Source organism: Hippoglossus hippoglossus, chromosome 3 (genome assembly GCF_009819705.1).
Source record: "Hippoglossus hippoglossus isolate fHipHip1 chromosome 3, fHipHip1.pri, whole genome shotgun sequence".
Lineage (NCBI taxonomy): Eukaryota > Metazoa > Chordata > Actinopteri > Pleuronectiformes > Pleuronectidae > Hippoglossus > Hippoglossus hippoglossus.
The window spans coordinates 19,311,372-19,329,536 of record NC_047153.1 but is presented as its reverse complement, the minus strand read 5'-3'; the positions used below and the strand labels follow the sequence as shown (position 1 = coordinate 19,329,536).

The 18,165-nt window shown below is 44.1% G+C and overlaps 1 protein-coding gene across 2 annotated transcripts in view; it reads right to left on the bottom strand.

Annotated features, from left to right (window-relative positions):
• Window positions 1–15,598, bottom strand: part of LOC117759009 (MAM domain-containing glycosylphosphatidylinositol anchor protein 1) — a 172,980-nt gene extending 157,382 nt beyond the window's left edge. For both annotated transcript variants that reach the window (XM_034580995.1, XM_034581004.1), the window contains exons 1-2: window positions 14,979–15,598; window positions 13,709–13,798 (exon numbers count right to left, since the gene is read on the bottom strand). In XM_034580995.1, the coding sequence (XP_034436886.1) occupies window positions 13,709–13,775 (67 nt within the window). In that variant the 5' untranslated portion in view covers window positions 13,776–13,798; window positions 14,979–15,598. The remainder of the gene's footprint in view (window positions 1–13,708; window positions 13,799–14,978) is intronic.
• Between the last annotated feature and the right edge of the window lie 2,567 nt (window positions 15,599–18,165).

The window sequence follows — 18,165 nt, the reverse complement described above, 5'->3', positions numbered from 1 at the left end:
CCTCAGAACAGGTTGTGTTTGCATTGCAGGGCGCTGTAGGCGAGAATAGAGAGGGCGAGGAAGAAAGATTAAAAACAAGGAAGCATGAAGAATGAACTCGAAATGGATGAAGACTTTGAATAGAAAGATAGAATGAAAGCAGAAAAGAAAAAAATACAGGAGAGGAGAAAGGCCTGTTGTGGGTAATCATGATGCGGAAAAACAAAGAGGGAGTGGAAAAAAGGGGGAAATAGCCTCGTCTGCACGTCGGTATTCACCTGTGGTCTTGTGTGAGTGTTTTCAAAGAGGTGAGGAACAGAAGGATGATAGAAGGGAGGAGAGGGATGTCATCTCATCAGGGAATAATATTGAGAAAGACTCCCCAAGAAGAGAGAGGAAACATGGGGGATGAAGACGGTGAGAGTCTGATACGAGCTGAAGAAAGTGAGTCAACACTTATCAATGGAACCTGCTGCATCCTGTGACCGACAGCATGAGACCAGAGTACTGGGGTTTCAGGAAAAAAACACTAATACAACTAAATCAAAACTGCAGTTGGCCTAACTGTTTAGCTCTTCTGCTGTGTTTACCCATTGGTCAATACATGATGTTGATCAACCCTGGCCTGTAGAGCAGCTCCTTAGAAAACTTCGGATAGCTAAATGATGAATTCACAAATGTTGAATTGGTCTGTGTGGTTGATTAACAGTTAATCAATGAAAATAATGATAATGTATCAATTGTATCAGTAAATTGTCAAAAATAATCCCATAATTTGGGAGTTGGTGGAACCACACATCTGAAGTCTTCTTGGGCCATGGGGAAATTGTGATAGGATTTATCTGTAATAAAAATAGCTAGCTGTTGCCAAAGTTACAGAAAAGGCTTAAAAACAGATTTATTCCATTGACAACATTTCCAAAATGGAACATTTTTGTGGGTCTGTGTGAGGTGGTTGAGGTTATCTTGTTAAATATAAAATGTCCGAAACTAAACTTGCCAAATAGGAGCTGGGGCTAAAACAAATTTGAGTTTAGGTTCCACTCTCACTCCCATTTTCTTTGGCTCTCTCCTGCTGACTTGTTCCCTCTGGTTCTTTCTTATTTTGTCAGCCACTTGTCAGTCTGGCAAAGGGAAGCCTTTCTTCCTTTAGCTGCTCTGCCATTTTCAATGTCACTCAGGGTGTGACGCGCTCTCTCTCTCTCTCTCTCTCTCTCTCTCTCTCTCTCTCTCTCTCTCTCTCGCGCTGCTCGTCCCTTTTCCCTTCTTTCGTGAGCTTGATCCAAGTCATTTAACTTAATGTCAAAATTCAATGAGATCAGCTCTACTTCAGTGGGAAGGTGATGAAAAAAAAGAGATGTTATAATGTCAAGTTTCACATGTATACAATTATGTAACCTAGACTTTTCTTTACATCAATTCAAATTGTAAAATGCTGTCTTACATCACGGCTGCTCTGTCTGTCTGACAGCACCTCCTCCTCAAATGAAGGATGCCTGGAGAAAAGTGGAATAACATCATCACTCAGCTGAAGGCATCAGAGTGATTGAGTTTGAAACTAATATTTGCATTCATGCATTTGGATATAGAGGATCTAATTTGTACAGGACTGAAATATTATTGTGGTTGTCCTGATATTCTCCTGGTTGCATCAGCAACAGCGTTTACATTGATTCTTAAACAGTGCAGTGTGGTTTGTTCAAGAGTTTTTGCTGAACTGTAACACTTGATGCTGTTCTGAGTTTGTTGATTTGTAACATCAGATGCTGCTTTAAACTTCGTCAAAGTTTGCGAATGCTTGTATAGATTGGCTGTGATAACTTTTGCTTGGAATCTAATGATTAGATTGGTTCTGATATCTTTTGTTCAGAAAACTACTTTGTTGCGCAGATCACCATAAACAAAGAATATCCATCAAAGAAAAGAGACATAGAAAAAAGGTCTGGAAAATGGGAGAAGCAAACTCAAGGGTTAAACCCAGCCTGGCCGAAGGGGGGTGCATTTGATGTGAGTATGTGTGAGGATATGGAACTCGGAAGAAAAGACTATAAACCAAAAGATAAGAGCAAAAAGAGACAACAAAAAAGAGAAAAAGAACAAGGAATCCTAAAATTCAAAATAAAAATAAAAAAAAGAGGGGAATGGGAAAGAGGAGAGAATTATACTGGTTGCATCAACACCCACAACAGGTAGACGGAGATGAGGAACTTGAGAAACAGGACAAGGAACGTAACAAGGTTCAGGAGATGATAGCTCAATTAGAGGCTGAGGTCTCAAAATGTTGTTCGCCAGGAAGAAATCAGGGCAAACACTTGACCTTGGGGGGCTGATCTCCAGACTGCCTGACCTCCATGAAGGGGCTAGTAAGTGGATAAAAGCATTTGAGGAGGAGACAGTTGGGAAAAATCTTGGCGCTTGGTGACATCAAAGCTCTATGGGCCAAAGTCGTGGGGGTGCCAAAAATGGAGGCTATTCTGCGCATGAGTGGAAATACTTGAATGATGAACTCACAGGCAGACGGGACCGTGCGTATCTCTGAGATGAACTGAGGCTGAGAGAGAAGGAGCGAGGCACACAGACAGAAGTCTCTCCACTGCAACTGAATGAGTTGGCTAACAAAAATGAGAGAAAAACTCAAAGCTCCTGTCGTTGACCTCAAGCCACAAGGGCAAGCATTTGCTACTCAGGCTAGTGCTCCTCTCCCACACTTAAAGCCCCACCTTCCCAAGCACCACCCATTGCTAATGTCTATAACCAACAGCCAAAACCACAGCAGGCTCCAGCATCGAGAATGCAACCTTCAATATCAAAGAGAAAAAGCCAAGGGAGATGACCAATGGGGCGCGGTCCTCCAGGAGTCTGTTGGGGATGTGGCGACCCTGGACACATACGCCAAGCCTGTCCATCACAACCGTTGCCTGCCCCTAATCGGAGACAGCTGGGATATGGGGGTCAGCCTGCTCAACGTGCATAATCAGGCCCAGTCAATCCGTGAATAACCATGGACACCAGGGCCGCCTGGAGAATCCTAAAAGGGGGGGTCAGCTTCCTTTAATAACTGATAAAGAACCCATGATTGAGGTTCTGGAAAACAAATAAACCAACATTGATGATGGTTGATACTGGAGCTACTTACACATGCGTAAGTCCTAAATATGCCACACACCTTCCCATGTCTAATAAATTTGTAAAGACAGTAGGATTCTCGGGACAGAGACAGATGATTCCAATGACAGCTCCTGTTCGGCTATCAATCGAAGGCGATGAAGCAATACTGCCTATTTTGGTGTCTGATCAAACTCCAATAAACTTGTTAGGGAGAGATGTGTTATGTAATTTAAAGATGAAAATGTGGTGCTCATCACAAGGGGTGTACTATGATAGCTCTGGACCTGGCCTCCAGATAAGTGTTTTGGTTGAGAGGGCTAATATTTAACAGAACCAGTAAGTGAAATGGCCAATTCCCACTTGTATCCTTTTCTAGCCAAAAGAACATTTTGCCTACGCACACACATTCCAAGTGAGGACTTCCAGGAAACACACACACACACACACACACACACATACACACACACACACACACACAATGTGGGAATGTGGGAGATGTTGAAATAAACAGAATTGTAGCTGATTTCTCATGAAATCAGCTACAACACAACGCACAGACTGCACTGACTCACAAACTTGAGTCAGTCGTAACACCATGAGCTGAGACTGCAGCATGGAGGCTAGTTAGGAAGTATGCAGAGGTGTCAAAAAGAAATTGCTATGGCAATGAATAAATAATTCAAATGATAAATAATCCTCAGCCACTTCAAGTGAAATGAATGACTGAAAAAACTTGTTGTAATAGGGTTAAATAAATAACTTTATCCATTCACTGTTTGAGCTTGTTAAAAGGGACAGTGGGAGGATGTCAGTCAAAACAAAAAGCTCTGTGAGAATTAGGCAGCATGTCAGCACTGCTGCGATTTTATCCTTATTTTTCTGTGACTAACAAATTCATGCCAGGGTTTCAACTCCACTTGTCTTCAACTAATAGAACAAGAATTTCATTTACTTCACATTTAAAGTAATCAGCCTCCTGTTTTGTTTAACCTACTTTCACCCAAATGAAAAACCACCGTTCCCTCATGATGCACCTTTCCCTCTGGCCTCATTTTCCCGGGGTTGCTGCTATAGGCCGCACATCTCTTTGCTCCGCAGTGTGAGCCCTCAACTCCTGCTTCCCAAAGCCAGCCTGCAGGTTTTAATGACAGTGTGCGCGCTATGTCCTATATATGCAGTAAGTGGAGAGGGTGGGTGGATGCTTGCCACTGAATTGGCGGATGATAGCGAGAAGATGACAGGGCTTTGGAGGAGAAATGTGCTGGATATAAAGAAAAGGAGGGATGGTGAGGAAAGAGGGAGAGGGTAAACAAGGAGGAAAAAAGTGATGGGGGAGAGATAAAAAGATGCATCGGCTGAGAAGGTTTGGATTAAGGAAGTGAATTTGGGTGGAACGAGGATGTAAAATTGAGAATGGGTACATTTTACTTGACGTGTTAAGGATGGCTTTATGGATGGCTGGGAAGGAAGAAAGAGGATCAGAGAGACGAGAGGAGAAGGGAAGAGAGGAAGATGACAGGGACATCTTTTCTGACAGGTAAAAGTTTTGTAGATGGGTAAAGACAGAATGGGGGAGGAGGGGAGGAAGGGGGAGGAGAGGGATCAGGATGCCGAGCCGGTGGCAGGTAAATTGCTACGCTGACAACGCGGGGACATTTCAACATATCCGACAGATTATACCCCCAACTCCTCTGAGCCGGCTGGGATGCACGGAGGAAGACGGGAAACGTGTGAGGCCGATGAGCTAAAATTTCAAATGTGAAAAGTACCAGCAATTTTTTTTCCTACAACCGTCATGAGTAGGGAGGGAGGGAGAGGGAGGGGGCGATCTGCCATTGAGAAAGAGCAAATCTGAGAGGGAGTGAGCGAGAGATAGAGAGTGGAAGAGGGCGAGATCTCTCCAAGCGGCACGCATCGCTGAATTATTGAGGCCAGACGTGTGTCGGAGCAGGAGATAGATTTCCAGTGTTGATCCCTTCCTGCTGTCAGAAAGTTTAGTTGGACATGACCAACTCCAGTAGCTGCGGTTGTTTTGTTGTTGTTTGAGGGTTTTCAGCGCACACCACAGGGAACGGCAGAGCAAATGTGGGAGGAGCAGCCTCACAAAATGTGTGTATGTGCGTGTGTGGCTTCCTGCATCTCTTTGTGTCAGAGCTTCTCTGTATGAAAAGGTTTTCCCAGGCAGTCAGTGGCTATGTGCATGGTTTTCTATAGAGTGACAGATCAATATATGTCTGTGCCTAAGGCAGCGACAGGCAGCGTGATCAGCTTCCCGCATGCATGGCTCTTTGCACACACCCCACCATTTGTTTAGTATGAGTCAACAATATTGCAAATATTCCAAAGCCTCCTGTAGAGATTTACACCTAAATAAAGGCAACGTGCGCTGATACAAAAAATTAATGCTTGTTGAGCAGCACTAACTCAAAAGTCGGACAAACATCAATGGAAATAAGGTTTGTTTTTTACACTGTTTAGAAATGCGCCCTGCAAAACATCACACAGGAATTACGTTGCAACAACTAATATTCTGCCAGTAACTTAACATAAATAAATTCACTTCACTTCAGAAGGTGAGTTCCTCTGACTTGAAGTCTCCGTGAATGATGAGCTACAAAAACTAGTGCAGTGCCTGTTCTAAGCATGTCTGTTGGAAATGGGCTGTTTGCTTGGCCTGTGTTAATGCTAGTTGCTGCTGTCTTTGTGAAACTGTCAAAGCGACCTGCAGTTTGTTGAGCCACAGCGAGTGAACACATGCTGCTGGACTCGGTCTGCAGAACGCTGAAGCTGCTGCTGCACAAGCAGCTGTTCACCTGTTTATTCAAAGTTCAGTGAAGCTCAACTCCCTGAACTGGAGAATCAGTTGTTGCTGCTGTTGTCGTCACATACGTTGATGAGTCCCACCTGCCACTGCTGAGGAGTCCTGCTGCGACATAGCGCTGACACCATGATTGACAACGTCACCTACGTTGATGAGTCCCAGCTGCTGCTGCTACAGAGCTGCTCACCTGTTTATTCAAAGTTAAATCAGCATGAGTTCCCAGCAAGCATGTTTTACGGTTGCCTTATTTTTGTTTGAAGAAAACATATATGATGAAAACGTGCACGTCTTAAATACGTGTTAAGATGAGACATGGTTGTTTCTTTTAACTTGTTTTCTCACTTTCAGTCAACTCTGTTTTCTTCAGTCTACTCTTATTTTGAAGGAGTACACTTTTAAATTGGACAAGCTTCAGGTGATTTTACAATGATCTGCTGGGTTGATGAAAAATGTTCAAACTCTACATTCACTGTACAAAATCGTGTCCGTGGAGAGACACTTGAAGGCTCTTTCCAAATTCATCTGGGCTCACCTTCACTCTAAGTGAAACATTTAGGCGACATATGAGGACGATTCTGTAACATCCCCATTGGTTTGGAAACCAATTAAGGTTCACCTTGCAAATAATAATTTTGTAGACATCTTACAATAAGCGGGGTTGGAATTTCTAAACCCATGTGTAACATTTCAAAAGTTCCAACTTCAAAATGTCCCAGTAACAAAAAAAGCCTTCTATTGACTGAAGCTGTCTCATTTCTCTACAAAGAAAAAGTCCTGGAACTGGACTGATTCTAAGGATGCTATAACCACATAGATTAGACGTAGTTGAAGAATCTATGCTCAAAAATATTGAAATTGAATGAAAGGAATGAAGCCAAAGGAAGAATTGAGAGCTTTAGACAAAGGAAGGGAGGATGAAACAGAAGGAAGCGGAGAGGAAGAGTGACAGTGTGAGAGAAGTGCAGGGGGAGGCAGACGGTCTCTGATGTAAGCCATGTTCTCACCGCTGTTCACAACCGTCCTGTCGCCTTCATGAATAAGTTAGACGCCAAATGTTCCCTCCTTCCTGCGTACATGCAAACGCACACACTATAGCCCTTATTCCTTAACTCTCCATACGCCAGAATCAAGCCCCGTGCACGGCAGCAATAACAAAACCAGACACCACAAAATACACCTCCACTTCAGCAGCTCTGTAGTTCTAGCCTCTACTACTGTGTATTAAATATTAAGCTCCTTTGAATTCCCCAAATTGCACACAGAGGCACAAACACAGACACACAAATGAGAATATTCCCTCCTGAAGTGGAGCCAAGAGGTGCTTGATAACGTCTAACTGAGTGACTGGGCTACAGAGGAGAAAAGTGAAGTTTCCCTGACAGTGTTTCTTACCCACAGGGCAGCCACGTTGTCCTGTTACGCTCTGGACCACTCTCATCCAAAGAGGTGTGTGTGTGTGTGTGTGTGTGTGTGTGTGTGTGTGTGTGTGTGTGTGTGTGTGTGTGTGTGTGTGTGTGTGTGGGCCCCCATGTTATTACACACTGTCAGAAACATGAGAGTGGGTGAGAGTGAGGTAACGATCTAAGAGTTCAGCTTAAGGTAGATACAGTGAGAGGTGTCTGTGCACATGCATGTATGTGCACGTGCAAATTTGAGCGTGGGCCGGCATGTGTGACCATGCGTGGATGAAATCTGCATGAACAAGAACATCATCAAACTGGGAGAGAGTGAGTGAAACACAAGGACAGACAAAGAGGTGAAGGACGGTAACATGATGATATTCCATCAGCACTTCAGCATAGATACATGATACTGGAGCCTATTTAAAAAATATATATATATATGTATATATATATCAAAGTTAATTTGAAAATTGTAAAATTGTACTCGTCTGTCAATCTTAATTAATTAATTTATGCATGATAAATACGGAGGAAACTGATTTAACTTCTTTCAAAGTGAGGATTAGTATAGGTTGACGGATTAGCTTCACAATAATAACAATTCTGTTAATAGTTTCAATAAAGTTGATAAGGTAAATTAATATTTGACATTTAAGAAATCACACTTAATGAGTTTGATTAACAAAACCACTCTTATATCTGTACAATAAATACATACATGCGTAAACTGTAACGTATGGATATAACGTTTTTTTTTACATGCATGGGGATATGTGCTGGACTATTTCTTGGCTGGAAGCAGTTGCCAGGCAACAGCTGTAAAATAAACTCTCTCAATTTACTTTTTGTTTTAACTTCTATTTCTGTACAGTTTGAGTAAATGAGATTTGCCATGTTAATGAGGGTAGTGGTTTCCCTCCATTTCCACTGTTGATGTTATGCTAAGCTAATTAAGTGCTTACTGCAAACATCTGACACTGTGTAAGAAAGCGGAAAAGTGCGGTTTTTAAGTTGACAAATCATTTCTTTAAATTACAACTTATACAGCACACATTATTATTAACTTGAGTATAGCCCATAGACTGTATCTAAAGATGACATGACACCCCACCCTCAAAGTGAAACCAAAGCAGCTCGATCTCCACCTGGTGGCCGGCTGCAGTACAGGTTATACGCCCCTCCTCTCCAGTGTTAATGGGTGGGACATGGACCAAACTAAAGTGAAAGTATATTTTTAAAAATGTAGATTTTCTGGTTATTCTATTATGCTATAAAAACTACTGTGCAGATATGGCTCCAAATGCTCAAGGTGTCCGTCTTCGTATCCAGCATACTTTGGCTTCATTTCTGAATGGTTGGATAAAGTGGAGACGCGTCGTCCATCTTTATGGTATAGCTGTCTGTTCTATTAAAAAAAACTTCTCGGGTAACACACCTAGAGGGAGGAGCCACCCACTGGCAATATATTACCTGGTGAGAGGCAGGAACACAGCTTACACCTCAGTGTAAACACATAAATACACATCTCTTGAAGACTACCACTTTCTAAGGAGATATATTACTATATCAGCTCACTGGAGGCCCCAGTGTGCCAGACTGCCCACCCCTACCTGCTGCCCCACCCCGGGCTCAGAGAGTAACTGGTGGGAGGCAGGGAGATAAATCAGACCTCCCAAGACGTTGTCTTAGTGCTCTTATCCTTTACCCCTAGGTAGCAAGGCTAGTGTAAACCACAGTCAACATATCACTTCGGCCATACGCCTATGGCTCTGTAGCTGACCTGCAGGTTAATGGAAACGTTGTCAGGCTTTAATATCCAGTCAGCCTTACAGAAAAAAATGTGAAACTGAAGAGGAGATGAGGGGAGAGGGAGGAGAGGAGAGGAGAGGAGAGGAGAGGAGAGGAGAGGAGAGGAGAGAGCATCAAAACAAGACAGCTGCGTTACTATATCGTGGATGCGAAGGTTCTTAAAGCCCTTTCAATATTAAGGCAGCAGGGCCTACACGGCTTCACAAAGGACCTAGTAGCGCGAGATAAAAAATGAGAGCACGAGGAGATAATTAAAGCACCGTGTGCACTAAAATTTTTAGCAGGAGGGATGGAATCAGAGAGACTGACTGAGATGAGTGGAGACAGATACAAAGAGAGGGAGGGACGGGGAGACAAAGAGGAGGAGAGTAGAAGTGGAAGGGGAGCGAGCAGACGCACCGTTTGATTCTAATAGTTCAAGTATTCTAAGTGTCTACTTTAAATTGTTTATTGTGGTGAGTGAAGGAGAATCTGATGCACATCACAAACAACGAAGACACCTGCCAACATCCATCAGCTCTCCACCTCTGCCAGTAACTCCTGTCTGTGCAAAGAAAAGCTCCTGTACAGTCTACACCCCTCAAACCTCTATCCTCTTTCTATCTATTCATTTATCTCTTTATCTATCAATCTCTTTTCATCTGGACATTTGGACAAACTGTTTGAGCACAGCTAATTAACTTTCAAGGACTTTAATCAAACATAATAAAGAGAGAAAGGTCACGCAACAATCACTGACATTACTGATCAGATTAATGTGGAGGTGTGTAATCAGTAAAGTGTGTGTGTGTGTGTGTGTGTTTGTGTGTGTGTGTGTGTGTGTGTGTGTGTGTGTGTGTGTGTGTATTACTCGTGCTGTGGGGACCTTAATCTGTTAACACACTCACATTACGAGGACCTGTCTTCCTTATGGGGCCAAATGTGAGCCCCCGTAATGAGGAATAAAGAGTGGGAGGGGGCGAGCAGGTGTCGGAGAGTGGGAGGTAAAAGGTTGTCATTATCTCCAGTGTTAATGCTTTCGTCTCCTCCTATCACCATCTCGCCTCATCTTCTCCTCCGTTCGCTCACAGCCGACAATAAATTATGGATGCTTATTAGAAAAGGGCAATATTCAGCATCCAAAATAAACTCAGCACCAAGAGACACAGAAGAGACACAAACAAACAAAAAGTGCTGATGTGGGGAGAGGAGGGAGTGGAAGTCAGTGGGGAGGCCAATGGCCTGGCCGGGTAAACCTGGAGTGATCTCTTTTCTAGGTCAGCTCCTTTCAACACATGTGCCGTGGTGGGCTAATGTACTGCAGCGAGTGAAGCTCCACATTAAAACGATGTTGGCCGTACGACTACACACACCCACACACACAGACACAGATTGAAAATAAAAAAACTTGTAATGCATCCCAGACCTTTCATTCTTCCTTGGGCAACATCTTCAAAGTGATGTTGAATTTCTGTGCAATTTAGGCATATTAACTTTTTTCACTTTCTGCATCTAGTGCTTTGTTCTATGGCCAGTGGCAAGGCCTCGACTAAATGCTCAAACCTAATATAGAAGGGAAAAAAAACCTGAAGCTAAATCATTGATTTCAGTTCATTAAATTTCCTGTTAACAAGCACATAATGACGCATCATATTGCAGGCTAACGCGGCTCAGATTCCATCTACAGCACCAGCAAATGGTTCTGTGTGACTTTGTCAAGCAATCAATAATTTGGTGTCCCTGTGAACTCTGCTGAGTGTGATGTGACGCACACCGACACAAAGTTGAAGAGACACTGGTACATTTCAGATGATGAGTCACGTCCTGTGAGACCGTCGTGAAATTTCCCTCCTAATCCTTAAGAATGTTGAGAGTCGGTGCGTGTGAATGCCACATCATGTTTGCAAAGTTTAGGATTACAGTATATCCAGATTAAATGAAATTTATATAAGCAGGCAGGGATGTTTGAATTCACTGTGTGGAGATGCATGTAAAAAGCTTATCCCCTAAAAAAAAACATAGTGGAGGAGAGGAGAGGACTTTACTAAACAACCTGCTTTGCAGAGATTGCTGTGGCAAACACACATAGCGTACAGCTGTTGTATTTTCCTGTTTAGCCCTTCCGAGCTCGGTGCACCTCTCTGTCCAATTGCCGTTTGAAGGACAGGTGTTACACGCTCTTTGACAGCCAATCAAAATTCACAGATGCACAATCAATATGACACTGCTGCAGGAGAAACACTGACTGATCCACAAGTCCCTGCTGACCCAGCAAACTGTTGCAGTGGGAAGAAACGTGTGTCCGCCGCACAAACATGCACCGTTCCATGCGAGCGCACCCACACACTCGCTTCACACTCGTGCATGCATTTTGGCACATGAACTCAAACTCACTTACACGAGCTCAGACACCTGCACGGACAGACTCACAGGCGTGAGCTGACGGAAACGCACACACACTCACACACACGCATCCAAACACACCCCAGAGAAGGCTACAATAAATGAACCTCACAAGCCATCCAAAGCGCTGACATCAATCAGGCACGCTTTCACCGTTCAGCTCCCGATGGACGGAGTCGCATCTGTCTGCCACGGGAAGTGCTAAACAATTCCAAAGTGAGGGGAAACCATTTTATGCATATCTGCATACACAGCAAGCGAGCAAGCGTCCTTAACTCATGGGCTCTCTCTCTCTCTCTCTCTCTCCGATCAACCTCACCCTTGTTGTTTACTACGATTGTGCAACGATTTGTTCTTTCTGAATGACTCTTTTTCAGCGAGAATGATTCGCAGAGATGAAACCGTTGTCACACAGGTAGGCACAGCTGAGCACCACCACACGGTCCACCTGGGAGTGTGGGGCCTGTGAACGCCGGCCAGTACGACTCCCACAAAGTTTGGGGACTTCTGCTCCCTCAGCAGAGATCGAAAGGTGGCTGTTGCACATAAGAAAACACAGGGGAGAAAAACTATCCCCCCCACAAAATACAACAAATATCCTTGTAGCCTCCATGACTGGCGCCGCCTGTGTAACTGTCTGCTTCGACCCAGTGCATATTTGTGACAGATCCCATGAGGCACACATGCACACACTCTTTTTGGTAATCAGCATATCACCCTGCAGAGAAGCCAAAACTGTTTCATACACTTGTTATGAAAAATATAAATGGGGACATGAATGCACAAGGGCAGAGTGGAGATGTGAGCCTTCTGCTGTACGGCGGAACTAGATCAGAAAAGTCACTCGATGAGGAGGCGACTGTTTGAAAGAACTAAGACGCGCTGAACAAAGGTGACCACTGAAAGTTACTTGTATATTCTAAATACTTTATCTAACATATGTCTAAACTATCTAATCTATATCTAACACATACATATAATACGTTGGAGCTAAAGACAGTATTAAAACCCATTAATGGTAAATCCTTGCTTTGTCAAATTAGGTATGGGCATACACCTACTGGAAACAAACAATGACAGCTAACCCCAGTAAGTCTTGTTCATTGTAAGGCCATGTTTGATTTTTTATGAAACGCTAGAACGACAGCAGAAAAAGATAGAAGCAAAAAACACTGTCACTGTCCACAGACCATTGTTTAAAGCAGATTGATCTTATCATTTAAACAGTGTAAGATGTATGAGCAGTTCCTGTGGGATAATTTAACACTGACAGGTCAGCACCAGTGTGAAGATTCACAGCGGTACAAGCCCGATTAGGCAGCAAAGACTTGTACTCGGGCCTGCATGCTTCGGAGAATGACAAGAAATCTCAGGCTGGGTGTGACGGCAGACTGTGGGATTGCTTATGACAACAGCACTCTACGCTGCTATGACTAAACAGACCTTGTTTGCAATGGCTGCCACATGCCTTCAAACGTCAGAATCAGAGGTATCAGAGCTGACAGTTCGGTTTGTGTGTTTGCCTTGCCCGAAGGGACGGGGGGAAGGGGGGGGGGGCATATCTGGCCGGGCGCCTGTGGCTGAAGAAACTGAGCCTTTTGTAGTACAGTGAGACAGCCCTTAAGAGGGGACGAGTCTCCGCTTCATCCTCAAAAGCACAGTGTGACTGTCCTGTTTAGCCCGTCACAAGAGGAGCCAGGGTCTCAGAGAGTCTCATCCTCCCTCCATCCAATAATAACCATAAACCTTCAAGTGTAAACGTTCCATCACATTTTGTGTTACTGAGCCCTAATCTATACCGTATAACCTCTAATGTGGATTTCACCATCAAGATTCATATCAGCCTTAAAGTGGAATTTACCAGAGCAGGGTTTCCCCCCTCCACTTCACAGCTGGTAGTTTTCCCAGCAGCCTCCTGTGACATCTAAGAACTAATATCTCTCTTTCAGGTTCATTTGCTGCCGATTTCCCTGAAGCTATTTCTTGCAGTTGTTTAAATGCCAGTTATTATTATTATAATACTGCCTCCTAATAGTGAGTCATGAGGCGGACAATGTGCTGCGCAGAGAAAGCCCTTTAATTAAGGTTATGGACTAATAATTGAGCTAATTAACATCCTGCTGCAACAGGGGCTCAGTCAGCCTGCGCTAATAAAGCGTGCATTGATACATTCATGGGAATACATTTGTAAATATCACGTTCCTACCGTAAACTCCTTGGCCCCAGGCGAGAGGAGAGACACTAGAAAATAACAAAATCCAGAAAAGCTCCATGTTCAGCTCAGCTCCGTCATAACCTAAAGGAGAGAGGAGAGGAGAGGGGGGAGGTGAGAAGAGAGCGGAGGCACACAGGGGGACGACCCTGCAAAATGCATGTGACAAACAAGAGGCGACAGCTGAGTGATTGTTATCGAGGAGGAAGTGGAGACACTTTCAATTGTGTTCTCGTGTTCGGCCAAGTCTCCTGCAAGACCCTTAAGCCCGTGAAAATAATATTACAGAGCAATTTGGCCCCAGCCGGCCACACAGCCCTTACCTACATCGTTTCATTCAATCTAAAGGGGCGCGTAATTCAATCACATATCGTGGATTATAAGGAGTTTACGCGCAGCTAGGACGCCTGTGCGTAATGAGGATTAGAGATTGACAGGATTGCCCGCTGTTTCACTTCTGGAACACGCAGGTAGGCAGATGTGGAGAGGACGTGGGGGGAGGAAACACATCCACAGAGGTTCAGCTACAAGTGGGGGGTCATGCACTTTGGACCTCAGACACCCACACACACGCAGACTGACTTTCCTGCAGATCAATACAATTATTCCTACCGTGTCCCTGCAGTGGCTGCAAGGTGATGGGTCGAGTTCTATTCTAAAGGAATACACTGTTTTGTTTGTTGCTTTTGTTGTTAAACAAAAAAAGTGAGATCGTCTTCTGAGAATTCTCTGCCTTTGGTAAAACGTGAAGAAGAATAAAAGGATGAAAAGCAGCTGGAGCCGGGGGCTAATGGACCGTCTTCTGTGGGACTCCTCTGAGCGAACATGAGGATTTCCTCTGACATCTGGCCTTGATATTTGTATGATGGCTCTGAGTCGGCTGCACTGACAGGTTGCATTATACCGTGATCAAAGTTTCATTATAGGGTGTGAGTTAATACCTGCATTAGTGTCAGGACGTGCCTGCATGACACTTGCTTGCACTGGCATGTACAACGTTTTATTGTCTGCTTTAAAAAAAAAAAAAGCATAGGGTAGGCTATAGCTGGTGCAAACGAAAGAGTGCGTGAACCCACAATTTGAGTATGAAGAATACTGATTACAGCAAGGATGGTTTAACTTGGATATATGAGTAAAATTCTACATTTTTTGGATGAGCTCAAACGCACATTTCCTTCTAAAATACGCACACAAGCGAGAATATAAGGCTGAGAAAATAAAGAACATAGTCTCTGTGCAGGCATCTGATGCCGTCCGCGTGTACCTTCTCTCCGAGGTGCCGTCCTTTGGGTCAGCCTGCTACCCGGCGCTGCGTGCACTCCTCCCCGGCTGCAGCGAAGAGGATTCCTCCGCTCTCCCGCTCCACCAGCCCGAATCTCCCAGTCTCTCCACACAATGTCTTATAAAAGTTATATATCCTCCTCCGGTGAGCGTCCGGTGCGAGCTTTACAATTCCCGGGGAGTGGTGATCGGGTTTGGAGTCTCCTCAAATAATCTCCTCCGTGCGTTAAACTTTTTTTTGTATTATTTTTACGCACAGACTGGCGGCCACGGCGCGAGTCCCCTCTCACCCAAAAATAAATACAAACCACTTTCCTTGCGCGAAAAAAAACTCAAGCAGGGCTAGTTGGGCAAAATCCTGTAAGAGCCAGTCTCCTCTGATGTGGGTTATTTACTCTTAAAGGCGTGGTTGGAGTGGGGTTTTTACTCTGACAGTCCAGTGAAGCCCCTCTAACACAATCATGCGCTCTGAGGATGAGCTCCTGCTCCGCTCGGTCAATCAGCGCTGTGTCTGTGGACTCCAGGAGATGCTGGCCAAGTGGAATATGTGCGCAGACTGAGAACGACCGCCCCTGTCTGTGAAGAGGAGGGGGGGAGGGATGGAGGGATGGAGAGAGAGAGAGAGAGAGAGAGAGAGAGAGAGAGAGAGGGAGAGAGGGAGGACAGAGGACTCTACACATAGATGCGCTCAAGCTTCACAGCTCCGCACTGAACAGGTTGTCAAAAGAACAGCGTTGCTCTCCTCCTCCTCTCATTCTCTCTCTTTCTTTCCCCCCTCCTGTTCTCTCATTCACTCCAAAACAGGTTTTCAAGCCTTTTGGGCTCCACACACAAGATGCATTTTATTATAAGAGCAGGGGGATGGAAGGATGGTTTTTTTTATAGTGTTTCTTTTTCTGGTGGCGACCGTTTGATGGAGGTTGCCAGCTGCGGTGCCACCACACATTCGTCGGTGCCAATTAGAGAGTGAAAGGTGCTAAGAAAGTTTGTGGCCTAATGGAGAGGCCCCTTAACAGCACCACCCCGCCCCTGTCTGGACCAATTATTTATGACAGCAAGAATAAACTGACAGCTCAACAACCCCCCAGTTCTCTGACACACACACACACACACACACATTTCGAGCCCACACTCTGGACTTACACCGGCACACTCCTCACTCTCCCTTCTCCACTCGTTTGACGTGGGATTTTGCATTTCTCAATGTGGCCACATGGGGGCGTGTTTCAGCTCATCACCACTATCAAGATGCACCTGGGTGTGCACTTTTTTTGTTTTTCACACACACATTCATCTTTGTGCAGCACTTACTTTATCACACATCTCAATATGTGCAATTGGAAGAGCCGGGGATCGAACCACCGACATTCTGGTAAGTGGACAACCCAATCTACCTCTAGCCGATGCATGTGTGATGGTTGAGGTTAGGGTAAGGAGCTAGGGAATGCATTACGCCAATGAATGTGTGCACTAAAGTAGGAGTACAAGGTGTGTGTGTGTGTGTGTGTGTGTGTGTGTGTGTGTGTGTGTGTGTGTGTGTGCGTCCGCCGTGAAGGGGGTCTGAAATCAGAGTCGTGTGTAAAGAGCCCTTGTATTCCCGGCCTGTCCACAGAGAGGGCTGCTGCTTTATCACAGAGCGGGGGCTCTGTGTGCAGCTGGACAGAATGAAACAGACACTTAAAATATCAAACAGGCTGCTTATCAGAGTAGAGCGAGCAATCGGTCACTGGGAAAAGGAATCGTCCGTTTCTCTGCCTTTATTTATACAGAGCTGCAGTCCTATGCTATTTGTCCTATTTCCCATATGCTAAAGATTTTGAACTGAAATAACATGTTCATTTATTTGATGATTTGTTCATTTATTTATCCATGTCAGCTTAGAACAAAATGCCTGTTTATGTTCTGGTGGTTTAGTCGGGGGGTGGATGATAAGAACAAGATGTAGAAGAAAAGAAAACAGTAAACAACTACAGTATGAACACAGCATTCAGTGTAGTCATGAGAATTAGAAATGTAAATGTATTGTAATTATATTATACCACAGAGACCTTGAAAACAGACAGATATGAAACTGTTCAATTTAACTTTTCCCCCCCAAACTCATTTACTGCATGACTAGTTCTCCTTAATAATATTTCTGTGTGACAAAGACTTAAATCCATATTTTAACCTTGAGGATTAATTGCAGATGAAAATCTGGTTAATGTTTGCTGTGGTCTGTTTCAAGCTCTGACTGGGTGGATCCGGCAGTTTCAGGATAATGGATGTGTTAGAAAGTTCATATTGCATATCATGCAGTTGTTTACGGCCTGATCTCGGCACATAATGTGACATTAGTGTCCCACAGACCATTTATCTGCCGTTATCTGAACTCACAGTGAAGCGATGTGGAGGAGACCATGAGCATGGACGTATTATTCCTCACTCTCGAATCTGTATTTGAAGACTTTCTCTACCTTTAATTTATTTATAATAATTTGTCATCACTTTTATCTTGTTTCTATTTTACTGATAATAAATATAGGAATTCAGTGACCTGTGATTTGTGCGTTCCCTTTTTTAATTTCATCACGTTAATCCTCATTAGCGTCGAGCTGAGTTTTATCTGCAACACATTCATTTTCTGCAACTTAATTAGTAAACATGACTAACAACAAGACAGTGTTTCGCAGTTGCTGAATGGCACCTTATTAGTTGATGCAGAGCACATTATGTGTTACTATAGCTGCAGAGCTAACCGGTATAGGGAACGACCACCTCTCCAGTCAAAGGTCGATCTGTCTAATCTGCAGCAGCTGAAGCCTCTGATGTGAAACTTCAAGGTGCTTCTCTTCTCTGAATGCCTTCTGCACAGAGGGATTCGTTCTGCTGACACAGGAACATGTTAGTTACATTGTTTACATTTGATCCAGTTAGTTCTAGTTTCACATTGTAAAGTAGGGTGCTGACTAAAGACTTTTATATGACATACGTACGTCCTGTCGTCATCACCTAAACGAACTGTGTCTACCTGTGATTGACATTGATTGGATGGTAGACAGACGTCAGCATGTTTGAATAGAGAAAATGAGAAAACTGGTTCATGTCTTTAATTGTGTTGCCACTGTAATATTATAGCATTCCTACCAGCATCATCAACTTCAGGCTCAGTACTCGACACTAGATCAAAT